The sequence below is a fragment of the Chlorocebus sabaeus genome, chromosome 7 (genome assembly GCF_047675955.1).
Source record: "Chlorocebus sabaeus isolate Y175 chromosome 7, mChlSab1.0.hap1, whole genome shotgun sequence".
NCBI lineage: Eukaryota > Metazoa > Chordata > Mammalia > Primates > Cercopithecidae > Chlorocebus > Chlorocebus sabaeus.
This window is the reverse complement of record NC_132910.1, coordinates 69900023-69927835: the sequence shown is the minus strand read 5'-3', so window position 1 is coordinate 69927835 and position 27813 is coordinate 69900023. Positions and strand designations below refer to the sequence as shown.

The window sequence follows — 27813 nt, the reverse complement described above, 5'->3', positions numbered from 1 at the left end:
GTTGACACCTTGACCTCTCACACTGTACTGTTTCATGATGACCATATTACATTCTGACTGCCATCACCACAATTCTGTAGTCTAATCTGATTCAGTTGTGTTTGGGTATGGTATTCCACACCATAAAATCTGTTCTACCTGACATCATCAACTACCTGCCCTCTTATTTCTCCACAGTGAAGAAGAGTAAAAAAGTATTCCTACTCAATCAGTACTTTGGGCCTCATAATCCCCGTCCTATGAAAGGAGGAAGGTCAGTGGGAAAATGGTTCTCACTGGAAATAAATACCAACAGCTGGTTTGGAATACCATGAATTATAATTCTGTAAAAACTCAGACATGCTGATCTTCTAACTTCTAAACTGGGTTATTTCACAATAATTAGCTTCTATCCCCAGTAAGGAATTAGTGCATAAAGCAACTAAAAATTTATTTCTACATAATTTTTTTTTTTTTTTTGAGACAGAGTCTCACTCTGTCGTCCAGGCTGGAGTGTAGTGGTGCAATCTCGGCTCACTGCAACCTCCACCTCCTGGAGTCAGGCAATTCTCCTGCCACAGCCTCCCAAGTAGCTGGGATTATAGGTGTGCACCACCACGCCCGGCTCATTTTGTATTTTTAGTAGAGATGGGGTTTCTCCATGTTCTCCATGTTGGTCAAGCTGGTCTCAAACTCCTGACCTCAAGTGATCCACCCGCATCGACCTCCCAAAGAGCTGGGATTACAGGCATGAGCCACCATGCCCAGCATTTCTACATAATTTTGTGGAATGTAAGACATGTAAATAAAAAGAAGATCAAAATTTAGAAGAGGTCAGAGTAATGAAGTTTCATTGGAAACCTTTCCTCAGTGAATACCTAGTCTATTGCAAAAACAATACCTCAATCTTTACTGAAAGTGAAAGTTAGCAAAACCTAGTGAATCAATTCCATCTTGGTATTAAAAAGACCAGATTCATCGTCAAAGGGATAAATTCTAGGTCTTACGTTCTTTTTCCACCATATACTCTTTTTAAAATAACTTTTCCCTAAATATGGTAGATCATGGCTCCCCTTAACTTTCAACCGACAAAGCAGCCATACCTACCTCTTTGTAAGATGAAATTGTGACACCGATCTCACAGGTGCCTATGCCATGTAAACAGCAGGAATGTTACCTCCTCCAGGAATGTCACCTTGGGTAGGCCCAGGGTATGGAACGTAATAGAGAGCCCTGTGTATAGGACATGGTCACTTTTTAGCTGCTACTTCTAAGGACCCATCACAGGCAAGTGGAATTTCTCCATCCTGACTTCATTCCCAGATCAATGTTGACATACAGAGTTCTAAATCTAGATAATTTGTAATTAGTGAAGTTGAAAATATACCATAATTTCAGCAAAAAAATGCTCTCTTGTACTAAATAGTACTAGGTTTTTAAGGATCTCAGCCTTATTTCTTCTATCATTCAGTCCTTATCTTCAAACTGAGTCTTTGGTGGATGTACTATAATCTCATCTTAGGTATAATGTGAGCACAGAATGGTCATTAAAATCCATCAGACAAAAAAAGAGATTGATTTTAGGTCAGTCCTTTTTCAACTGGTAACAACAGTAATTCTACTTATAGAAAACAGACTCAAATCTCAAAAGTTTAAAGTTTCATTAGAAAAATCATAAAAATAAGAAAAGTATTCATCAAGAATAATAGTATAATTTCATTATCAAATTCATTTAAAACATGAATTACAGTATAGCAAGAGAAGTGACAGCATAAAGTCTTATATAATTTTAAAAACAAACATCACACCATATGGTTTTAATAAAAGGCAATAGCAGTTCCAATTTCCAAGCTGTATCCTGAAGTTAAGGGTTTTCTATAGTTGGTTTTACATTAAACTATCTCCATAAGAAGTTTAAAGGTGTATGTCGTTTCATCACCAAGTATTTTAGTCCCAAAATGTTTAAACCAAGCATCTGATAATGAGGTGCCTTGTTGTTGCCTCTCTTTTATTTGAGGAATATAAAATTTAAGGTCAATCCCAGTTCAAGTTCACACCAGAGTGCTATCTAGCACATGAATATTCATCCTCCTTTGCTTCTTAGGAAGCATGATTAGGAGTCATAGCCACAAAATTGAGATTACGATGATGACCTTTTTTTTTTTTTTTTAAAGTCTGCCTACTAAGTTCCATCTCTTCTTTCACCCATCCCTGGAATTTCCACCTCTCTTATCAGATTTTAGATTTGGGAAGAGGTGATTTTGTTCAAAGTCTCTTAATTTCTTCAGTATTCAAATTATATCTGAGTTTATTTAAAACTTAAAAAAAAGATGAAAAAGCTCACCTCTTTTTATTGTTTCATCAAGAAAATGTTAAAACCTTGACAGAAGCTTACCATCTGTTCCAACCCTACTCTATCAAGGCCCCAAACAGCTCCCCATTTGCTATAGCAGCAGTGACAGGATGTGCATTACCAACTCCCGTCAGCACTAGCATGATACCACAGACTGGATCTTTTTCCATTATTTATTCCCCAAAATTAGCAAAATCCTTTGTAATTAATTGAAGTCTATCAGAATAAATTCAGTCTCTGAAGATGAAGCTACTTGAATTGTTCCATTCTGTTCATGCACATAACAAAAGGCAGGATTATTCATTCATCCTGAAAAAAAATGAGACAGTGTGTGTGACAACCACAAGCGAGGCTGGCTAAGACATTCCTGGAGCTCAGAGAAATTAAAGCAAAGTGCAAGCTGGAAGTGAGTTCTAAAGTTAAGTCTCCCACTTGAAATTTAATTACAATAAAGAAGGTTAGAGGAGGATGGATAGGTTCAATGTCTTCAACAATTATCGGGGTGGAAAGCCACCTCTGTGTGCTCCTCCACGGCCCCCTCTAAAGCCACCTCTTTCTCCTCGGAAGTTAGATCGATTTCTTTCTCGTCCACGGCCAGCAGAAGTTCCACCTCTTCCTCCACCTCTGGGAGCTCCACCTCCTCGGTCAGATTTAGATTTGGGAGGAGGTGATTTTGGTCGAAGTCTCTCAATTTCTTCTGTACAACCAGTCAAGTAGGAATTAGGAGCACTGAAATAGGATGCATATGTTTCCGCATTGTAGTTGCTATTTGTAAGTGTTGGTCCAACTGTGAGCCAGCCTGCAATGGAGGAAACAAAGATTATACTTTTTATTTGCAATTCTCTCTTCTATTATTAATTCTTTAGAAGCTAGTTCAAATCCCCAATGCATTCTTAAAGATGTCCCCATCATTCATCCCATATTGATATCTTTTACAGAATAGCACTTAACTGTGGTCATGTTTTAAAGATTTAACAGGTATATATCTGTTTTTCCTTCTAGACTGTAACTTTTGTAATATATCCTCTTCATTGTCCCCATCCATGTACCATCTTTTGTGAGAATAGAACTTAGAGAAAAAAAATCCTATACATTACACTGAGTTTGGGTTTAGTGAAACTGTAATAAATTATATATAATCTTCCTATTTATGTAAATGGTGCCATTTTCTGATTAAAATCTTGGAGCCAACTTTTGCTCTACACTTGCTAACTAGAAAATATTCTCAGTTGATAGGTCTGAGAAATTTAACCACTATCATGTTACTCCTACTCATTCCTATCGTTCCATTTCTACTGCTACACTCAAATTTAAGCCCCCCCCCCCGTTTTTTTTAACAAAGTCAGTACCCTACCATATAACACATGTCACAGACATACATATATACTGTAATGATCTCATAACCTATAGCTTCTCCTCCCTCTAGAAGTGGAAAACCTAAAGCAAAGCTTAAAACATGTCACTTCTCTGCTCAAAAACCTTCCAACTGTTTCCACAAAGCCCAAATTCATAAATATGAAATATAAGATCTTTTACAATGATGGCTGAATGAACTTTCCAATAACACTTCTCATTAATGCTTTTCATGAACCTCTAAGTAAAACAACGAACTACTATAGTAACTTCTTCTATACTAACCCCTATTTTTGTGCCCATATTATTTTCTTTTCTAACCTGTCAACCTGTTAAAAATCCCACCCTTCAACATCCAACTCAAATATATTTCTTACATAAAATGAAAATTATTTCTTCTTTCTCAGAATCTCCACTGCACATTATACTTCTGTAGGTAAAAAGCTATTTTGTCAATTATATTGCTAGACAGCTCTGCTTCTAATAAGGATATTTTCTGATTAATTAAACTATCTCTAGAATAGAAGGAACTACAAAATTAACTATAAATACCCAATACAGACACCATGCTTTGGGGTTCTCTGGGTGTGGTGACTCTTATAGACATGTCCTTTGCAAGGGTCCCTGAAAATATGCCTCTGGAGTATTACAAGAGACACAGTATTATTTGGGACAGGTTCAATTATCCCTAAGAATTAGGTTATTTATCGGCAAAATTAGGGTTATAATATATCTGCCCCATCATCCTTAGGTTATTTCTTAGAAAAGTAGATGCATCATAAAAAGCTATAAAATGAAAAATATTTCACTAGGATCACATTCTAAAATACAGTAGCCATTTCTGTACAATACTTAGTTCATTGTTTTTCAAAACATTTTTAGTTTCTAACAGTGCAGGAATACAATAAGATTTATAATAGTTGAAGAAAAAAAGGTCAATTATACTGTGCCTTTTATGTATGACCTGACAGATACCATGATCAAGAAGCACATTCCACACCTGTGGGCTCTCACTGACTATTAAATCCATGAGATTTTTATTTGCTGCCTTCTAGTTTGTTTTTTGGCACGTTTGTGGTATTATGGAACATGATATTCAGTATATGTGGAACACAACACCACAAACAATAAGAAACAGAAAATTTAAAGATATAACAAAAATAACTAATACTGTCTCCTTTGCTATATTGTCTCTTACATAAAACATGGAAATCTTTGCAGAGTAAACTGGCTGTAGAAGTCCAAGGGACTCCCCTCTCTTCCAAATTCTGCACTGCAACATTGTGTTTTACTAGAAATTTGAAAAGTATTACTAAGAACAGAGTAAGTTTAAAATAGTCTGGCTTGGGTGTGGTGGCTCACACTTGTAATCCCAGCACTTGGAAGGCCGAGGCGGGCGATCACTTGGGGTCAGGAGTTTGAGACCAGCTTGGCCAACATGGTGAAACTTCGTCTCTAATAAAAATACAAAAAATTAGCCAGGCATGGTGGCACACACCTGTAGTCCCAGCTACTCAGGAGGCTGAATCACTTGAACCCAGGAGGCGGGGGTTGCAGTGAACCAAGATCGTGCCACTGCACTCCAGCCTGGAGCACAGAGTGAGACCTTGTATCAAAAAAAAAAAAAAAAAAAATTGTCTGGCTTCGGAGTGTATTTGACTCACATAGTTATCTGTAAACCTTTATTTTAACGCAATGGTAAATGGTATTCCTAAGGTATATGTGAAATACCTTAGGCTATTTCCTTGAGGAAGAAGTGTATTTGAGAAGCAACTTAATAAACTAAGGTCTTTTTTTTCTTTTTTTGAGACATAGTCTTACTCTGTCACCCTGGCTGGAGTACAGTGGCACAATCTCGGCTTACTGCAACCTCCGCCTCCCAGGCTCAAGCAATTCTTCTGCCTCAGCCTCCCAAGTAGCTGGGATTACAGGCACACACCACCACATCCAGCTAATTTTTGTATTTTTAGTAGAGATAGGATTTTACCATGTTGCCCAGGCTGGTCTCAAACTCCTGACCTCAAGTGATCTGCCCACCCCAGCCTCCCAAAGTGCTGGGATTATAGGCGTAAGCCAGAGTGCCTGGCCATAAATTAAGGTCTCTTGAACAGACTCTCAATTGCACATACTATTATTTATATGGCTAACTCCCAAACACCTATACTTCGATCAATCAGATTGCTCTTCCGTATTTTAATGTAGCTAATACTAAATTTTTGCAAGCGTTTCTTTCTTGAAACTCTTGCCTATTCAATTTCTTTCTTTTTATACTAGTAGTTTACAAGTACAAAATTAAACCTTACCCCTAACCTGAATATCAATCTAAAAATACTTCAGATAGAAAGACAGCAAGTAAATCCAAAGAAAGTAGAAAGAAAATAAAAAAGCAGAAATTAATTAAATAAAAATAAACATGTAACAAGGCAATGAGAAGACAGTCACCGAATAAGAGAAAATATTTGCAAAAAACAAATCTGATAAAGTACTATTCTCCAAAATATACAAGGAACTCTTAAACGTCAACAATAAGAAAACAAACAGCCAAATAAAAAACGGGCCAAAGACCTTAAAAGACATCTCACCAAAAAAGCATACAGATAGCAAATAAGCATATGAAAAGATGTTCTACATCATACGCTATCAGAAAAATGCAAATTAAAACAACAATGTGATACCACTACACACACACTAAAATTGCCAAAATCCTGAACACTGACAACACCAAATGCTGGTGAGGATGCGGAGCAACAGGAACTCTCACTGCTGGTGGAAATGGAAAATGGTACAGGCACTTCAGAAGACAGTCGTGGCAGTTTCTTACAAAATTAAACACATTCTTACCATACAATCCAGCATTTGTGCTCCCTGGCATTTACCCAAAGGAGCTGAAAACTTATGACCACACAAAAACCTGTACACAGACTTCCACTGTAGCTCATTCATAACTGCCAAAACTTGGAAGATGTCCTTCAGTAGGTAAATAGATACATAAACTTGGTACATCCAATGGAATATTATTCGGCACTAAAAAGAAATGACCTATCAAACCATGAAAAGGAATGGAGAAATCTTAAATGCCAATTACCAAATGAAAGAAGCCAATCTAAAAAAGCCACATACTATACAATTCCAACTATATAACATTCTGACAAAGGCAAATTATGGAGACAATAAAAAGATAAGTGGTTGTCAAGGGTTGTGGGTAGGGATGAATAAGTGAAGTATGGAGGATTTTTAGGGCAGTGAAACTATTGAGTATGATCCTATAATGGTGGATAGATGTCATTACACATTTGTCCAAACTCACAGAATTACTACACCAAGAGTGAATCCTAATGTAAACTGTGGACTTTGAGTGATTATGACTTGTCAATGTAGGTTCATCATTTGTAACAAATGTACCACTCTGGTGGGAGATACTGATAATTGGGAAGGTTATGCATGTGTGGGGGCAGAAGGTATATGGAAAGTCTCTGTGCCTTCCTCTCAGTTTTGCTGTGGACCTGAAACTGTTCATATTTGAAGTACAGCAAGAAAAGGAATCAAATGCATAAGAACTTTATTTTACACAGCACTGTGTCCTATTTCTTGACATGCATAACCCAAAGAATCATAAAGTTGTTGTTGTTTTAACTGAGGTCCTACCTGGTCGAATTGTACTATCTCTTCCAAACAGATGAAGGCGTCTTCTACCAAGACAAAAATGCTCAATTATATGAAAAATTTCTACAGGTTTTTCTATATTGCCAATTTCAGGTTCTTCTGTGATAATTAAGTCAATGTCAACATTAGCATGAATGAAGTCCCCATCTGTGCTACGCTTCACAGTTCCTTTGATCCCCATGAGGCAGTGTTCCTAAATAACAAGAGCAGACCAATTAATCTCTTTTAATCAACAGTCATTCCAAAACCTTTTACATTGATGTCCTCAATTCTAAAACAATCCTCATTTCTCCAAATCTTTGGGATACAGTTATTTCTCCTTTTTTTGACACTGGGTCTCACTCTGTCACCCAGGTTGGAGTACAGTGGCACGATCTCAGCTCACTGCAGCCTTGATCTCCTGGGCTCAAGTGATCCCCCTGCCTCAGCCTCCCAAGTAGCTGGGACCACAGGAACACGCCACCACACCTGGCTAATTTTTAAATTTTTTGTAAAGACAGGGTCTCGCCATGTTGCTCAGGCTGGTCTCAAATTCCTGGGCTTAGGTGATCTACCTACCTCGGCCTCCCAAAGTGCAGGGATTATAGAAGTGAGTCACCATTTCTGGTGAGATACAGCTCTATGGGCAACAAAACAACAGGAAAACCTGGATCTCTGGATGAGGAAAGACTGCTATGTAAATAAGAAAAACTCTTTTCTACACTCTCACTTACAACACTCAGTATTTTCAGAATACTTCATTTCTGATCCCAGATGTGTGGATTTTTCCCATACCAAGCAATTCTTCATTTCTTCATCAACACATTCAATTCAATTCTGACACTATCTACCCAGTTAGTGCAGACCCCACAGGTCAAGGGCTGAGAACCACATGATTGCCCCACCTTCAGATACCAATCACAAGTCCAGATTGTCACCTGTGCTTCTGACCAACTGGCTATAAGTCAGAGGTTCCCATTACCTCTTCCTCGAGTTAGATCATTTGCTAGAACAGCTCAAGGAATTCAGGAAAGCTCTTTACTTACTATGATCTATTTATTATAAAAGGATACAACTCAAAACAGCCAGATGGAAGAGATACATAATGAAAAGTATCGGGCATGGGGCATGGAGCTGCTGTGCCCTCTCCAAATGGACCACAGTCCCAGAAACTCCACAGGTTCACCAACCCAGAAGCTCTCCAACCCCTGTCTTGGAATTTTTACGGAGGCTTCATTACCTAGGCATGATTCCAGTCCAAAAAAGACTTAATAAGAAAGACCCTCCCACCAGTGGCTCCCTAAAAAGTAAAGAACAAAACCTATTAAAACCTGATACTAGCAAGGTAGAGTCATAAGAAACAGAAGTTCTCAGGGGTTCTTGTAAAGGAAAAAGAAGGAAAGAAGAGGGAAATACGTCTCTAAGCTGGCCAGCTAGAGTTTTGCGGCTCTCTCTTCTTTCTGAGCCTAGAAAAATTCTGCGGGTCAGTGTGATCAAAAGCCTTTATCTAATAGAAATATGGCATTTAGGACATAGAGGAATATATACTCCCCTTTTTAGCATGGTAGGGTTATCTAAGATAATGAATAAAACATTTTAAAACTAATTTGGATGTATTCCTGTAATGCTCAATGCTATCTTTAGAAGTCTAAGAAAAGGACCTTTTTACTAAAGTTAATTAAACAGTATATAATGATTTGGAAAAGCTTGAGAGAAAACCATGAAAATTTAAAAAAACAAATCAGTAAAGGCAATACCTTTGTTCTCTGAAAGACAGCCTTTGGATCTAAAGTTTTAGTCTTCCCAGGATTGTTTTTATTGGTTTTAATCCAACAAATATCTTCACATCTTCTGTAGCCCCATTTTCGTAAACACTAGAAACAAAAGAATTTTAAACAGAAATCCTTAACTTAAAGAAATAAACAATACTTACAATAACCAACTAGCATTAAAAAAAAACTTTCTAGAGGCTTCAGACACTATATTCCAAGGTTTCAAGGTAATTTTGTTTCAGTGTAGAATATAAAAAGAAATGCCAGTCTTTAAATATATAGCCATAATATGGAATACATATATACCTTTTGGATACCAACGTCACATATATAATTAACTATCAAAACATAGAAAGGATTACATCATCTCCCAATTCTACATTCTAGTGTCATCAATGGACACGGGGTTTTAAATTGTAAGCGCTCAGACCTTCTGTAATCACAAAATAATCCAAAACACAATTTGATTCCCACCACCTCAATATTCTATTCTCTCACAAAGCTATACACTGTTGAAAATTTTCTAAATGCTAACTTCAAATGAGAGTCTTATAAAACTTTATTTCTATATTTAATACAACTGTAAAAATGTTCAAACTTAAAATTGCTACATGTATCTCTTTGTTGGGTAAAATGGTACTTTCATCTCTACATAACCTAGAAAATAGAGATGTGAACCTTAATGACGTAGAAGCTGTTATACATTAACATAAAACAAATACCAGCTAAATGATTGCTCACAGTGACATCTGAAAGTCTACCATATGCTAGTGCTGCGTAGCTGCTGGGAATAAAAACATGAATAAGACACAGTCCCTATCCCCATTAACTTAAGAATAAAGGAGGGAAAAATAAATAAATAAGTACAGTATTGCTGGTATGATGATTAAGTACATATAAAGATATAGTAGAGGGGGGTTGGGGACTAGGGGAGGGATAGCATTAGGAGAAATCCCTAATGTAGATTACAGGTTGATGGGTGCAGCAAACCACCATAGCACGTGTATACCTACGTAACAAACCTGCATGTTCTTCTGCACATGTATCCCAGAACTTAAAGTATAATTTAAAAAAAAAAAACAAAAAACTTTCCAACAAGCTTCCTCTCCATCACAGGAAATCCTGTTGGGAGTTCCCCTTGAACCAAAAAAAAAAAAAGGGATATAGTAGAGTATAAAACATACACTTTTCAGGAATGCTTATTGGGTAATGTAAGATAACACCTCAAAATGAAACTTAGAATTTTATTTGATTTTATTAATTAATTTATTTATTTAGAGACAGAGTCTCACCCAGGCAGGAGTTCAGGGGTGTAATCTTTGCTCGCTGCAACCTCCGCTTCCCAGGTTCAAGTGATTCTCATGCCTCAGCTTCCCAAGTGGCTGGGACCACGAGCACGTGCCACCATGCCATGCTAATTTTTGTATTTTTAGTAGAGATGGGGTTTCACCATGTTGGCCAGGCTGGTCTTGAACTCCTGGCCTCAAGTGATCTGCCCGCCTCTGTCTCTAAGTGCTGGGATGACAGATATGAGTGACTGCACCCAGCAGAGTTTTATTTTAAAATCTCTGAAATCAAGATCAATATTTGTTCCTGTTACTAAATATTTATTTTGCACCAGATGTCATTAACATCACTATGACCTAAATTCTACATGCCTTAATCCACTAATTTATCAAAAGCTCATGAGTATTTCTCATGCTGAATTTTTTTTTTAAATCTTAAATCATTTTTCGCCAAACTCTCACCAGTATGATAAACTGCTGCATAAGCAAATAAGATAAAAACCTCCTGGATGGCTACTCAGGAGGCTGAAGCAGGAGAATCGCTTCAACTGGGAGGCAGGGCTTTACAGTGAGCCAAAATAGCACCACTGCACTCCAGCATGGGCGACAAAGCAAGGCTCTGTCTCAAAAGGAAAAAAAAAAAAAAAGATAAAAATCTCCTAATCATTTTCAATCTACCTTGGGGAATGAGAGATGAGAGGAAAGATCAAAGTCAGATATTAAAGTTAAAGTAAATATCAATATACCTATAAAAACATATGTTTCGCTCTTACTTTTCTATAGCATCTTGAAGAGCCACCATCAAAAAAATGGAGATAATCAACTGAAATACAGTTATAGTCTACCTTGGAGTTAATAAATAATAGAAGCAGTGATGTTACCCAACAGCCTTACTATTTATATAAAGAATATAAAGTAATTGTAGAATTTCAGAATTTGCGCACAATCTTATTTCCATATAATCATACTTGTTATCTCATATAATCCTACTTAAATTTTTCAACTGTCAAATGGATACCTCCCCAAATTGGAATGATTAAACAAGATAGTTTGGTGTATAGTAAGTAATATGTCATAAAAATGAAAAGTGTCAACCAATAAAATGTGACGAAACTGAGACCCTTAAGAGTATCTTTTTGCCCAAAGTCTTACTGTTGCATAGCAGACGAATTAAAAGCAAAATTAAAACTCCTGATACCTAGTCATAATACTGTTGTTATTCTTGTTTAAAACAGCATATACATTATTTTGTTCCTTTTGGCCAGGGCCAATCAGGCCCAGGAATGGTGGCTCATGCCTGTAATCCCAACACTTTGGGAGGCTGAGGTGGGAGGATCCCTTGAGCCCAGGAGTTTGAGGCCAGCCTGGGCAACATAAAAAGACCTAATCTCTGCAAATACTAAAAAAAATTAGCCAGGGGTAGCGTTGTGCCTGTGGTCCCAGCTATTAGGAGGCTGAGGTGGGAAAACTGCTTGAGTCCAGGAGGTCGAGGCTGCAGTAAGCCACGACTGTGCCACTGCACTGTAGCCTGGGCAATAGAGTTGGTACCTCGTCTCAAAAAAAAAAAAAAAACCTCCAATACAAAAAAAAAATAAATAAAAAAAGCTCTGAAATACAATTAAATATTAGATACTTAAAATAAGTTCAGGTATTATAACTTCTTTCTCATTCACTCATGTCTTCCATATGCTGTGTTACTTTTCCAATTTTATTTGACTTCCATTTGGATTTCAGGAGCCAATGCTCCTGAATACTTTCAGCTACTCATAGAATACTTTTTAGCTACTCATAAAGAATTGTAAATGACACCAAGCAGCTCATTTTTGAGGTATAATTTGGAGTTTCAAATCTTTAAGCTGTTCTCTTCCTGTACTTGTAATGAAGCGTCTTGAAAAAGCTACACTTTATCCCTAGTGCTGGTTAACTAACTTACAAGTATTGCCTTTCTTAAGTTCTTTTCTAGAAATTTTTTTTCTCAATATTTTAGAATTATTTAAGAAACAAAGGACAAAATAACATCCACTTTCAAACATCCTATGCAACATACTATTGTATTTTTTTCTTATTAATTTAAAAATCCACTTTATAAAAGCACCATCTTACCACTCTTCCAAGGTCCAGCCCCTCCCCAGAACCACACCAGAGAAAAATAAATGATCGAGGTGCTGCAATCTCATCAATTTCTAACTTCATAATCTGTAAGAAATCAAAACAATATTGCATAAAAGTATTTTGTTTCCCATTCATCCTAAATCCAAAAGAACAACAATTAAGATTAGGATAGATGTGTTCTTTAAGTGTATTAGTTTCCATTAGGAACTATAATAGAAAATAAACATTATCCTTAAAATTACTTGTTCTATTGTTTTGTTACTTTATATACAAACAACATACACATGTGTGCTCACATATACATATATACACTTGTTTTTATATGGAAAGAGCTTATAGGAAACAATAGCTATAGGATTATGGAATCTTTTAAGATAGAGCTTGAGAGAGATTCTCCAGCAATGTTTTATCATTTACTGAAAAAGAATAAGCACTTAACTGAGACCAGAGTTAGGGACAAAATAAAAATAAAATATAGCAATAAATATTTTGGGAGGACTGTGATATCCAGTATCTACAGAAGAACTTCTCAATAAATCAATATACATATTTTCCTACAATTACTACTTAAAGTCTGAAATGCTAAAAAAAAAAAAAAATTATTCTCTTTTGACACTAATTCTAAGAGTTAAGTGTCGGTATTTTCATTAAATGCTTGTGTTCTTAAGTAAAACACAATGACCACTACTGACTCTCCACCATGAAAAAGAATACCTGTGAAACCCAAACACTTTTCTTATTTACATTTTGTTATTACATTAACTACTGGCACTTTCTTTAGGATCTCATAAAAGTTAAAGAGCTTAGGGCTCTGGGGCCAGACAGAATTTTGCAATATGCCAGCCAGAGCCGAAGTACAGTGAAATTAAACTGAAATCAAGAATCTGCATATAAAATAGAATTTATTTTAAAAACTGTATTAGTTTATTATATATAATTGAAGCTCTTGTACCTCACTGCTGAAACCTCACGGATTGGTTAGAAAAAACAAAGTTCTGCCTAGTTATTAATAAAGGACATAATCAGATTGCTTAAATTTTTTCTTTTGATCAAACTGACAAAAATGGTTTTTAATATTAATATTCAACTTTAATGAGGATATGGTTAACTAGACATTCTTAAACACTACTGAAAGGAATGTAAATGTATACCTATCTGGAAAACTTATCTGCAATAAATATCAAGAGCATTAAGTCTTTAATCCTACATCTTAGAAATACTACATTCTGTGCACTTTTCTGATTTTTCAACAATAAATACAGATAACACTTTAAACAGGGAAGGGGAAAAACTTTTACATTATAGGAGCCATATAAATGTAAATAAAAGTGCTAGGAGTATTAAAGCTAATAGGAAAAGCTTCAAGGAAGAGGAAGAATTAGAGGTAAATCTTGGAAAAATAGATATGATTAAGAGTAGTAACTACTATTAACTCAGAAAGGGACATGCAAGGATTCCCATCTGTTTTCTAAGAAACATGTCTTCCAGTTTCAGTCCGTTCCTTGCCCCACATCTTTTCTAGAAGCGCAGGATGCTCCTGGTTACACTCTCCTTGAAACTCTCTGTTCCCTTGGTTTCCATTACATTCATACTCTCCTGGTTCTCTTCATTCATCACTGAACGACTCGTTTTTAAATTTATTTTATACGTAGTATTTAATTGTAAATGTTTTCCCAGGTTTCACTGTCAGTCCACATTTTTATACTGAGACACAATCCCAGGATAAATTCATCTATTTGCATGGATTTTATGTGATAATCCTCTAAAATATGTATTTTGAAACCAGATCTGCCTGTCCTTAGAGTTTCATACTCTATTCCTATGACCTCTTCCATTTGAATGTCTCACATATACCTAGAAATCAACTTATTCAATATCATTTAACCTCTCCAATCCCGCTTGTCTTCTGAAACTCACTCAGTTGGTGATAATTCAATCCACCTATCCCAAGATAGAGACCATGAGTTATCCTTAACTCTTCCCCTCATCCCAATCACTCAATCTTACCAAATCTACCTCCTAAACATTACTGAAGTTATCACCTTCTTTCCATGCCTACTATTACCCTAATTGAGGGTCCCTTCATCTCAGCATTACATTACTCTAAGGAAGAGTCTTCTAATTGCTCTCCTTTTTCCAGAATTCCTTTTGTTTTTTGAGACGGAGTCTTGCTCTGTCGCCCAGGCTGGAGTACAATGGCGCAATCTCAACTCACTGCAACCTCTGCCTCCCGGGTTCAAGCGATTCTCCTGCCTCAGCCTCCCAAGTAGCTGGGATAACAGGTGCGTGCCACCACGCCCAGCTAATTTTTATATTTTTAGTAGAGATGGGGTTTCACCATGTTGATCAGGCTGCTCTCAAACTCCAGACCTCGTGATCCACCCGCCTCGCCTCCCAAAGTGCTGGGATTACAGGCATGAGCCACCATGCCCAGCCATTTTTCCAGAATTCTTTCCCAGACTCTACCCCAGCTTCTAAACACCAATCTGACCTTTTTACGAAACTGGTTAAAACTCGTCAAAGACTTACTAATGTTTTCAGAATAAAAGTCCAAACTCCCGACACATCACCTCAAGATAGTCCCAATCTGTGTTCCAACAATACCAACCTACATACAGGACCTCCACCCCACAACCAGATAAGTCATTTGCCTCCATCCCTTCGGTTCTTGTTGTTCCTTGTGCTTGTAAGCCCCGTCCCACATCTTTCTTGACTAATTCCAACTAATCTATTTATATTGTTCAGGTGTCACCTACTCTGTGTTCATATGTCCCATCTACCCAGGCTTGTTGTTCTCATGTCATCTTATGCAGGACTCCATCATTTAATCAACAAAATTGTGACTATGTGTCCATAAAGGCTATTTATCCATACTTTACTACACTGTAAATGGTTTAAAGAGTAGAAATCATGTTTTTATATATATAAACAAACTCTGATGTTTACTGAAACTAATCAAATGCAGAATGAATTATGAATCATTCCGTCTGTTTTTAAACTTTTCTAGCTATATAGCTATATAGCCAAGGACTCTAAGACCAAGATTGTAAGTCTTCTACAGCCTATCTGCTTATTATCTGCTCAAGGTTCAATTTTTGCCTTGAGAAGAAGAATCAAATTAAAGATAATGTAATATTGGTCAATGTACCTTGGACCTTCAGCTATAATTTACACTATAAATCTATATTTATAATCCCCACAAAAGTAGGGATGATATTTATTATCTCACTTTCTGACCAAATAAACATATTCATTTGAAAATAAATAATTCATTACAATGTAGAAAGTTTCATCGTACATCATCCCAAGTCCAGCACTTTTCATTAGCAGTGATGCCAGTTTCTCTGTAATATTCTTCTAAAGGGGGTTCCAGAAGAATCACATCAAATTTGGGTGTTAGTTCTCTGATGTCAAAGGCTTCTATATCAGCTTGTAAGTACCTATTTGATTAAATCATAAAAAATGAGATTTTTTTAAAAAAGCTTTTTAAATAAGATTTTCAAGTACCTTAACAGATGGTAATGAAAGAAATGTCTTAGATATCACTAAACATTATTACTAAACACTATTTACAAAGTAATCAGTAAGTTAATTATTAAAGGCCTTTTTATTGAGAGTCTTTTTTTCTTCAGTATAGACTTAAACCATCTACCAGTGATCTTTCTTAAGTCATGAACATAATTAAACTACATAGTAAAAGTCCTATTATTCCCCATGTACACCCAGAATATATTCTTCTCTCAATATTAAAAATCCATACTCAGATGCGTCTCTGAACCCCTTTCCATTCTCATCTGAATTTTCTAAGGAATATCACATTGTTTTATTCTCAATTGTTTAGTTAGTTAGAAAATCCATTTCTCTGTAAGCTTTACATGCTTCCCCCTAAAACACAGTTTTCATATAATTTTCTTTTATTAGTTTTTTCATTAGTAAAAATGTTTCTATTAAGAGTCTTTTCATGCTACCTAATATAAGTTAGTACTGGCCTTTACTGAAAAGATATTTTCACATAGCATGAAAATATTTTAAATTTAAAATGCTTTAAATGTAAATGGGTTTTCGTGTTTTTTTTTTTTTTTTTTTTTTGGGACAAGGTCTCACTATATTGCTCAGGATGAATGCAGTGGCTATTCACAGGCCTGACTACAACCTCAAACTCCTGGGCTCAAGTGATCTTCCCACCTCAACATCTCATTAAAGGTATATTTTAGGCCATGCATGGTGGCTCATGCCTATAATACCAACACTTTGGGAGGCCAAGGTGGGAGGATTGATTGACCCCAGTAATTTGAGACCAGCCTGGGCAACACAGTGAGACCCTGTCTCTATGTAAATAAATAAATAAATAAACAAGCAAGTAAAGGTGTATTTTAAAATACGATGAATATTAGAGTATACTTAGACTTCCTCTCCACATACTAAGACATTCTGTGGTGTTTCTAATGACTTACAGAATACTTTTTTTTTTTTTTTTTTGAGAAAGTGTCTCACTCTGTCACCAGGCTAGAGTGCAGTGGCACAATCTCGGCTCACTGCAAGCTCTGCCTCCCTACAGGCATGCGCTACCACACCCAGCTAATTTTCATATTTTTAGTAGAGACAGGGTTTCACTATATTGGCCAGGACAGTCTCGATCTGCTGCTCTCGTGATCCGCCCACCTCGGCCTCCCAAAGTGCTGGGATTACAGGTATGAGCCACCGTACTTAGCCCAAAACACATTTCATCATATCGTTAAATGTACAAAACATTTAAAGCTAAATTCTCCAATTTCAAAGATCTCATATACATTTCTGAGGAAAATATTATTCTGTTTAGCAAGGTTAAAAAGAATTATCATATTCCAAATTGTTAAGAATAGTATCTCAGAATGCTAAGCTGTTAGTATTTGTTTTCTTCTTTTCCTGAATCTACATTTTCTAAGCTTCCTTTAACAAACAAATTACTTGACAAGATATCATTTAAAGGCATTTTAAGTAAGTTATCAAGAATATGGAGTCTCATTCTGTCACCCAGGCTAAAGTGCAATCAAGCGATCTCAGCTCACTGCAACCTCTGCCTCCCAGCTTCAAATGATTCTCCTGCCTCAGCCTCCTGAGTAGCTGGGATTACAGGCACGTTCCACCATGCCCGGCTAATTTTTGCATTTTTAGTAGAGATGAGGTTTCAGCATGTTGGCCAGGCTGGTCTCAAACTCGTGACCTCAGGTGATCCACCTGCCTCAGCCTCCCAAAGTGCTGGGATTAGAGGCGTGAGTCACCGTGCCCAGCTTGGATGACTTTTAAGAAGAAAAAATATTTAGAGGCACTTCAAGCAAATTATCTGAAAAGCTGAAAAAAAAACTGAGAGCCCACTGTGAAGTCAGCACCAGAGTTTCAAATCAACATTTTTGCTATAATGAAGAAATAGGGCTCGGTGAGGTGGCTCATGCCTGTAATCCCAGCACTTTGAGGCTGAGCGGGGGCAAATCACCCGAGGTCAGGAGTTTGAGACCAGCCTGGGCAACATGGTGAAACCCCGTCTCTACCAAAAATACAAAAATTAGCCAGGCATGGTGGTGTGTGCCAAAAATTAGCCAGGCATGGTTGTACATGCCTGTAATCCCAGCTCTTCAGAATGCTGAGGCATGAGAATCGCTTGAACCCAGGAGGCGGAGGTTACAGTGAGCCGAGATCACGCGACTGCTCTCCACGCCGCAGTCTGGGTAACAGAGCGAGAATCCATCTCAAAAAAGAAAAATAGAGCCAGGAGTGAAATGCCTGTAGTCCAGCCGAGGTGGGAGGATTGCTTGAGCCCAGGAGATGGACACAAGCCTGGGCAACATAATGAGACCCAGTCTTTAAAAAACAAAAAAGCAGAGAGAAGAAACAGAATAATAAAGCATGTTAACATGAGTGCTGAATTTAGGAAAAAGAAAAAAGGTCACAGGATAAACAAATTGATATTTTAAGCCTGAGTTGGGAATAAACAGTAACTGAATAAAAACACTTACATAGGAGGAGTGTTAGATTTAGCTATTAACTCATCCTTTAGCCTGATGAGCTCCCTCAGTTTAGGATATTCTTCAAATCTGTCAGCTAAACCTGAGCAGAAAAAATAGTAAATTCTAAATTCAACTCAACTGAAGTTAATATCAGTAATTCAAAAGTTATGAGCCCTTTCAAGAAAACAAAACAATACATACACCACTTGACTCATATCTTTTAAGAAAGCTTAATTTCTAATAATTTTAAACAATATGTATGCAGATTTCATAACTAATGACATGCAAGTAAAAATCCAGATGTTCTTAAAACCCAGTCCAAGTCAATAAGCCACTTAATATCACATATTTATTAAGTTAAACAATCACCCCTAGCATCCAGTTTAACATTCAGGGGAAAAAAATAAAAATAAAAAAACTACCTTTCTTGTGTGATTTTTCCCCCCTTCCTCTTAGCTAAAAAAACAAACAAACAAACAAACAAACAAAAAAAAAAAACAAAAAACCTTCTCTTAAAGACCTTGATTAAGATTTGTACTTAATTTCTTGGATAGTTATTCAAAGCAAAGAAAATAAGTGTTTCTTCCCAAACAGGAAGCATATTTATAACAACAATAAATTATATGAACTTCCTAATTTAAAAACCAAAAATACAAATATTAGTAACTTTAACATCAAAGAAAAAAAGAAAAAGAGTTTATCAAGCTTCCTCAATTAGTGGTTGCAGATCACATTTCAAATAAAATGAATTTGAAGATTTTATTACAGTCAAGTTTCAAGACAGCAGAGTCAGCTTCTAATCATCTACAAAACAGAAGGTACAACTTTTCCTCAATCTGTAACAGTTTTCTAAGTATGTTTTCTTTGCCTTGGGGAGGCAGGTATCCTAAGAGCAGCGCAGTTTATACCTAAATCTGGTTATACAATTTAACCACAAATTTTTATGCTACATCTACATTTTGCTTACAAAAACATTAAAAATGGTTTCTCTACTTCAAGAGTAATGTTGCTTACAAGTAACAAAGGAAAAACTAAATTTGATTATATCAAAAATGGAAGGTTTGTGCTACAAAATATACTATCAAGAAAGTGACCCACAGAATGCAAGAAAATATTTGCAAATTATTCATCAGGTAAGAGACTTGTACTCAGAATATGTAAAAAATACACACCCACACCCACACACAAAGAGAATATATAAGACTGTTGTTATTCAATAGTAAAAAGACAGTGAAACAATTTAAAAATACACAAAGTATTATGATATCTCTCCAAAAAAGATATTTAAATGGCCAATAAGCATATAAAAAGATGCTCAGTATCATTAGCCACTACGCAAATGAAAATCAAAACTACAATAAAATACCACTTCACACTTACTAGGATGGCTACCATAAAAAACAGATAATAATAAGTGCCCAAGATGTGAAGAAACTGGAACCATCATACATTGTTAGTAAAAATGTAAAATGGTGCAGCTGCTTGGAAAAACACTTTAGTTGTTAGAAAGGTAAACATATATAATGGCATATTACTTGGCAATTTAAAAACACGAAGTACAGGCACATGCTTCAACATCAATGACCCTTAAAAATAAGCTAAGTGAAAGAAGCCATGACAAACCACCACACATAGTATAATTTCATTTATATGAAATGTCCAAAATAGGTAAATGTATAGAAATACAAAGTAGATCAGTAGATACTTAAGGCTGAGAAGGGGTAGATGAGAAAGAGGAAATGGGGACTGACTGCTAATGGGTACAGGGCTTCCTTAGGGGAGATGCAAATGTTCTAATATAGATTGTGGTAATAGTTGCACAACCCTGTGGATACATTAAAGAAAAACACTGAATTATACTCTTTGAGTGAATTGTACAGTATATAAGTATTATCTCAATAAATCTGTCTAAAATGCAAGAATAGGCATAGTACCAAACTGGAGCCAAAAAGAAACAAACAAAAAAATAGTAATATTGATTGACAGAAAAAGAAGGTATACCGGGCCCGGCGCAATAGCTTACGCCTGTAATCTCAGCACTTTGGGAGGCCGAGGCAGGCAGATCACCTAAGGTCAGGTGTTTGAGACCAACCTGGCCAACATGGTGAAACCTTGTCTCTACTAAAAATATAAAAATTATCCAGGCGCGGTGGCAGGTGCCTGTAATCCCAGTTACTAAAGAGGCTGAGGCAGGAGAATCGCTTGAATCCGGGAGGCAGAGGTTACAGTGAGCCAAGATCTCCCGACTGCACTCTAGCCTGGGCAACAGAGCAAGGCTCTGTCGAAAGAAAGAAAGAGAGAAAGAGAGAAAGAGAGAAAGAGAGAAAGAGAGAAAGAAAGAAAGAAAGAAAGCAAGAAAGCAAGAAAGCAAGCAAGCAAGCAAGCAAGCAAGAGAGAAAGAAAGAGAGAAAGAGAGAGAGAAAGAGAGAGAGAGAAAGAGAAAGAAAGAGAGAGAGAGAGAGAGAGAGAGAAAGAGAGAGAAAGAAAGAGAGAAAGAGAGAAAGAGAGAAAGAGAGAAAGAAAGAAAGAAAGAAAGAAAGAGAGAGAGAGAGAAAAGAAAAAGAAGGTATATCAGGAGCACTGAGAACAAAAAAAAGATGTCAAACTGGGAAGGATAATTTTGTTAGAAATATCCACAAATTGGATAAATTACATGCATGTAATTGAGAGTCAGCAATAGCGTATTCCAAACAAATCTGACATACCTACATCCCTGATGAAATTCTGAGGTCTATGTCCAGTGTCTACAAAATGTTGGCAGTAATCATTATGGGGATTTAAGCTCTGTGTTCCCTAAATTAAAAAAAACAAAATTAAATCTGTAGTATGCACTGTAATGGCAGATAAATTATCTCTACTTTGTTTTCTACTACAAGGTCATACAAAATGCAGTCAATTGATAGATTTAAAAAATAGTAATATTTGAAAATACAACTAAAATTATTACTTTTCAGTAGCTATTGATATTAATATACCTTTATCTCACACTAGCCAAATATCAGAAGACTATTTCATGAGCAATTTTAAATAATCTTTATTTCATAACAATGATCCTTAAATAATCAAAAAATATCTTGAAGACAAATAGGTATTTAAAATCTTTTCAGGTATAGAGCTTAAATGTGATGAGTTACAAAAATTATTTATTTTACCTTAAGAAAAGTACTAGAATCTTTGTAAATCTCTTCTTCATATGGCAAATTTTCTTCCTCCTGTTGCATTTCTAGTTCATCCTTGAAAAACATAAGATTAAGTAAATGTTTTTCAAATAGGGGCTATTTCTCTAATTATCACATCTTGATTAAAACTCAACATAAATACTTTATTTCCTTAAGATTTAATAAATGTTTTAAATTAGCATTGAAGTCAAACATTGAAGTCTTTGCTTTCCCATCATTAGATCTAGCTAGTTGATTCCTTTCATAAAAAAATTTCCTATCATAAATAATAATTACTATAACTACTATTTTGTTGATTTGTCTAAAACTATTTATCTCATATACAATACTATAAATATTAGAGTCTAGTTTGAGTCATGAAAGATATGACCACCAATGTTGCCATTTTATTTCCATTAGATTAAACTATACGAAACTGCTATGCTTATAGGTCAAAAAGGTTAGAATATCAGCAACTGTATAAGGTTCCACCTAAAATAATCACAAGCATTTAAGTTACGTATTATCAGAACTGCAATATATAAGACATTATTCGCGAGATTAGGTATTATTTCACTGAACTTTCTAGAGATTTTATTGAAACTATACATTCTTATCTCTATTATATACAATTAACTTGAAAAAAACAAGTTTTTTGAACCATAATACTTTCAACTATTTCAACTAAATATCGCAACTACAAGTCAGAAGTTGGGTTTTCCTTGAGGCTCTTTCAGAAATATTTCTACAGTGTAGTCTAGACCATAAATCCTAAAAATATCTTGATTGTACTATCCAATATTGTCAACATGGAATAACAACCCCTCAAAAAAGACTACTGCAGCTTCTCAAAATCTGATCCAATCAATTACTCAAAGTTTCGTGGTTTTTTTTTTTTTTTTTTGAGACAGAGTCACTCTGTTGCCCAGGCTGGAGTGCAGTGGCATGGTCTCGGCTCACTGCAACCTCTGCCTCCCAGGTTCAAGCAATTCTCCTGCCTCAGCCACCTGAGTAGCTGGGATTACAGGCATGTGCCACCATGCCCAGCTGATTTTTTGTATTTTTAGTAGAGACAGGGTTTCATCACATTAGCCAGGAGTGTCTTGAACTCCTAACCTTACGTGATCTGCACGTCTTGGCCTCCCAAAGTGCTTGGATTACAAGCGTGAGGCACAACACCGGGCTCAAAGTTTATGATATACTTACATCCTCAGTCGTCTTTAAGAATATTATTGCCTAGTGCTGGTCAGCCACGATGGCTCATGCCTACAATCCCAGCACTTTGGGAAGTCAAGGCAGGTGGATCATGAGGTCAGGAGTTCGAGACAAGCCTGGTCAATATGGTAAAACCCCATCTCTACTAAAAATACAAAAATTAGCCAGGCGTGGCGGTGCGTGCCTGTAGTCCCAGTTACTCGGGAGGCTGAGGCAGAAGAATAGCTTGAAACCAGGAGGCAGAGGTTGCAATGGGTTGAGATCACGCCACTGCACTCCAGCCTGGGCGACAAGAGTGAGACTCCATCTCAAAAAAAAAAAAAAATATATATATATATATAATTACCTAGTTCTTACCAGATATTATGCTAAGTGCTTCATATACATAATCTAATCTAATCCACATAACTCTTGCATTAAGAAAAGAAAATTGGCTGGGCATAGTGGTTCACAGCTGTAATCCCAGCACTTTGGGAGGCCAAGGCAGGTGGATCATGAGGTCAAGAGATTGAGACCATCCTGGTCAACATGTGAAACCCCGTCTCTACTAAAAATACAAAAAATAGCTGAGCATGGTGGTGCACACCTGTAGTCCCAGGTACTTGGGAGGCTGAGGCAGAATAAACCCTTAGAACCCAGGAGGCGGAGGTTGCAGTGAGCCAAGATTGTGCCATTGCACTCCAGCCTGGCGACAAAGCAAGACTCCATCTCAAAAAAAAAAAAAGAAAAAGAAAAAGATAAGAAAACTGATACAATGGTCTTAATGTAACCAGTGATAACATACGCCACTGATAATTATTTTAGCACATCTTAAAATGAGGCTTTCTATCAAATTTGTTTTCCTAAGTATGAATCTATCATTTGAATTTATGTTTTCTTTGACCATAAACTTATTTCACTCTCTACTTGCCTTATATTCTTCTATTTTGTCTTCATCTGTCTCTCCTTCATCCAGATACTTACGTTTCGTATTTGGAGCAGAGGTATCATAGGAAGCCCTGAAAAATAAACAGAAATATTACTCACAAACATATACAAGATGCATAAAAGTATCTATTAATAATAATAATAAACAGATTATAAAAAAGAACAAGACAAAGTTTTCCTAATTAAAGAGTATCTATTTACCCAGTTTATAAGTCATCCAAAAAGTCAAATAATTTGATTGATAATTCTGTGCTTCATTTTCATGAGAAAGCAACCAAATGAGAAAATAAGCTGCTATAAGTGATATATTGAAAAGAAACTTATATAGTATGTATTATTTTAATCTGTTTTGAGCAAAACAGATGTCCAAATTGAAAACTAGAATAACGAAAAAATTTTGAAATGCTTTCTGAACTACCAAATAAATACCACTTTTAGGGTAAAGTATATTTCCTTTTATAAAAATTTCTACGCTGGGCATGGTGGCTCATGCCTGCAATCCCAGCACTTTGGGAGGCCGAGACAGGCGGATCACAAAGTCAAGAGATCGAGACCAGCCTAGCCAACATGATGAAATCCCATGTTTACTAAAAATACAAAAATTAGCTGGAAGTGGTGGCGCGCACCTGTAGTCCCAGCTACTTGGGAGGCTGCGGCAAGAGAATCACTTCAACCCTGGAGGCAGAGGTTGCAGTAAGCCAAGATCGCATCACTGCACTCAAGCCTGGTGACAGAGAGAGACTACATCTCCAAAAAAAAAAAAAAAAAAAACTTTTAAATATACTTATTTATTTATAGTATATATGCTAATTTTTAGTCTAACATTCCATTTTCTAAGTACTTTACAAATGGGAACTTACTATCCTCAGAAAATAAATATTTCATAATTAATGAACTGACAATAAAAACCATTGTGTCTAAAATCATTATTTTGATGCTTTTCTCAATACACTGCACACCTACCTAGGGGTATCTCTTTATTAAAACAGTAATCCTTTCACAGTTTTTTTTTCTTTTTGAGACGGAGTCTCACTCTTGTCTCCCAGGCTGGAGTGCAGTGGCACAATCTTGGTTTAGCTCACTATAGCCTCCGCCTGCTGGTTTCAAGCAATTCTCCTGCCTCAACCTCCCGAGTAGCTGGGATTACAGGCGCCCGCCACCACGTTTGGCTAATTTTTGTATTTTTAGTAGAGATGGGGTTTCACCATGTTAACCAGACTGGCCTTGAACTCCTGACTTCCTGGGCTCAAATGATCCACCTGCCTTGGCACAGTGGCTCACACCTATAATCTCAGCACGTTGGGAGGCCAAGGCAGGAGTACCACTTGAGCTCAGGAAGTCAAGGCTGCAGAGAGCCATGATCACGCTACTGCACTCCATACTATCCAGCCTAGGTAACAGAGTGAAACCCTGTCTCACAAAAAAAAAAAAAAAAAGAATTATTTGACTGACCTGCAAGTCTCTCTTGTTTCGGCAATTTCTCTCTGCTCATCTTTGCTATTTAACACGGCACCAATGCTGTCGGCACTTTCAGCTCCCAGCTGAGAAAAGGCAAAATCAGAAATTAGATTACAACACATTGGACAGCCTTTCTAGACATTTGTAGCAGCATGTAATATATTAAATACTTAAACAAAAACACCTTAATTCACATACACACAATAACAATGATAATCAGCCTGCAAGACAAACTGGAAAAACCCTGGAAAAAAATTGCATTAATTAAGAATGAGTTTGACAGCTGGCAAACATTTTATGCTTTCAGCTATACAGATGCTCCTTGATTTATGAGGTTATGTCCTAATAAACCCATTGTAAGCTGAAAGTAAATCTGTTTCAAAATAAACGTGGTAAGTGCGTTTTCAACTTATAGTATTTTCCACTTATGATGGGCTTATCAGGACATAATTCCATCATAAGTCATTGAGCAGCCTGGATGCCTATCACTTTCAAACCATCATAAAGTTGATTGTTAAGTCAAATCATAGTAAGTCTGGAACCATCTGTATATGAAAATAAGACACTTTAGCCAAATTCCTGTAAAGTAATATACACGAATTAATATAGATTGAGCATTCCAAATCCGAAAATCGAAAATCCAAAATGCTCCAGAATCTGGAACTTTTTGAGTACTGACATGACATTCAAAGCAAATGGTCACTGAAGCATTCATATTTTGAAAACTTTTGATATTTGGCATGTTCAACCAGTAATATGCAAATATTCCACATCCTGAAAAAAGTCTGAAATCCAAAACACTTCTGGCCCAAGCATTTCAGATTAAGAGATATTCAACCTGCAGTAGCAATAACCAAAAAAAGCAGGTAAGACAGTGTTTGCACAGGGTTGTGGGTACCATATTAAACATTTTGTAGGCATCAGCTTATATAATGTAACTTATTTATGCTATGCTCTAATAAAAATTGATCCAGTTTTACTCAAGCTAAGTCTTACTATTTATGGACACAATGCTGAACTTCACTACCTTAAAACGGCAACATAAATTTTGTTTGGCAGTTGGGAAAATTTTGCAAAATACAAACCAATGCAAACAAATAATGCTTATAAGGCTAAGTAGAGTGCAACCAATTCATAAAAAACTTTAAAAGCTGGAGCCCCTGGTAAAATTTGTTTTACACTCAACAAATAATTGTCCTATGAATGTATCTTGAGTGAAATAGAAATCTGAATTCCGTATTAAGGAGTAAAACATCTGTGGTAGCAACAAAGAGCTACTGAACATTTTTGAAGATAATACGATAAAAGAAGTTAGGAAAAAGAAGACTTAGAAAGGATACTTGATTTGTCCAAGATCGTAATGCCAGCGGGATAAGGAACAAATCTGATTCCAAGTTCCCACAGTTTCAGCAGTATACCACAAATGTGTTCATCAGATTTCAGAAGTCCATTTACTAAAACCAAGTTTACTGAAAAATAACAGCAAGATGACTATGAGCATTTCTCCTACCACTTTTACTGATATGAATAGAATTGAAAATACAGCCTCGATTTTAAGTAGAACTGTGCACAAGCTGTATTTTCTGCAAGTGTACCCTACTAATCAGCAAATGTTAACTTACTCATGCACAAGAAAGAAGTGAAGGACAATGGTTTAGAAGATAAGCTTTGGGGAGACAACCTAGGTTCTATTTCCCAGCCGAGAAGTGAGCGACCAGGAGTAAAATTCCTTAACCTATGGAGCCTATTTCATTACTTGATAAGTGAAGGTAATACTACCTGTTTCAGGAGATTATTGTGACTAACACAGAGTAAGATTTCAAATATTAACTGTGGATGTGGCAAGGATATTGTACATAAGACGCAGAATATAAAATTTACACTCAGACTACTTCCAGTGTAGTCTTCAGAAAGATGTCAAAGAAAATACTGTAAACTGTAAAAATATTTCATAATGAAACCACAATTTCAAGAATTTGGGACTGACGACGAGGAAAAGTAAGAAACAGATGACCAGTTAAATAGTGAAGAGAAATGTAGGGGATAACAAGACACTCATCCTGGCGTGAACATGCCAGACACTCGGTGGGCGTTCCACAAAGGTTAAAGGCTAATCGTGGCATTCGGTTTAGCACCACAAAGACCGCGGAAGGAACTTGAAAAACATTCGGGGCACCACGAAAATTGAGAACTACAAAGGGAGAACCAGGGATCAGGATCGAAGGACCAGAAAGGCCTTAACAGTGGCAGGTAGAGAGGGGACAGAAAAAGGCGGGGTGTGGAGGGAGGAGGCGGCCGCGCACTCGCATTCTCGATCCCTCCCACAGGGGCCACCAGGGCCGCGGACCTGCTGCGCGAGGAGCTGTCGCCGTAACTTCTGCCGCTCCCGGATCTCCTGCAAGCGGCTATCCATGTTCCAACTCCTGCTTTTCACTACCCCGAGTACTTGTCAATCGCCAGTGAACCCTTGTCCAACCTTTCTTCCGAGTCTGTGGAACACTATATTCACCGTAAGCTTATGAACAGAGTATCCTTAGAGCTTTCCTCAGTAGGGACTTCCGGCGCGGCCGATAT

At 36.7% G+C, this 27813-nt stretch overlaps 1 protein-coding gene across 1 annotated transcript; it reads right to left on the bottom strand.

The window, feature by feature from the left end:
- Window positions 1-1436: 1436 nt before the first annotated feature.
- Window positions 1437-27813, bottom strand: METTL14 (methyltransferase 14, N6-adenosine-methyltransferase non-catalytic subunit). Its single transcript, XM_007999653.3, has 11 exons — window positions 27587-27813; window positions 25234-25322; window positions 23765-23852; window positions 21634-21714; window positions 21187-21274; window positions 18491-18581; window positions 15796-15937; window positions 12489-12581; window positions 9085-9201; window positions 7331-7541; window positions 1437-3131 (listed from the first exon to the last, which is right to left on the bottom strand). The coding sequence occupies exons 1-11, from the start codon at window positions 27650-27652 to the stop codon at window positions 2827-2829; spliced, it is 1371 nt and encodes a 456-aa protein (XP_007997844.1). The 5' UTR covers window positions 27653-27813; the 3' UTR covers window positions 1437-2826.

Coding starts and splice junctions, on each gene's coding strand:
- METTL14 (XM_007999653.3), bottom strand. CDS start 27,652: ATGGATAGCCGCTTGCAGGAGATCCGGGAGCGGCAGAAGTTACGGCGA. Junction 23,853..25,233: donor GAAACAAGAGAGACTTGCAG/GTCAGTCAAATA, acceptor TTTATTTTTCAG/GGCTTCCTATGATACCTCTG. Junction 9,202..12,488: donor GGCTGGACCTTGGAAGAGTG/GTAAGATGGTGC, acceptor TTTTGTTTCTAG/TGTTTACGAAAATGGGGCTA.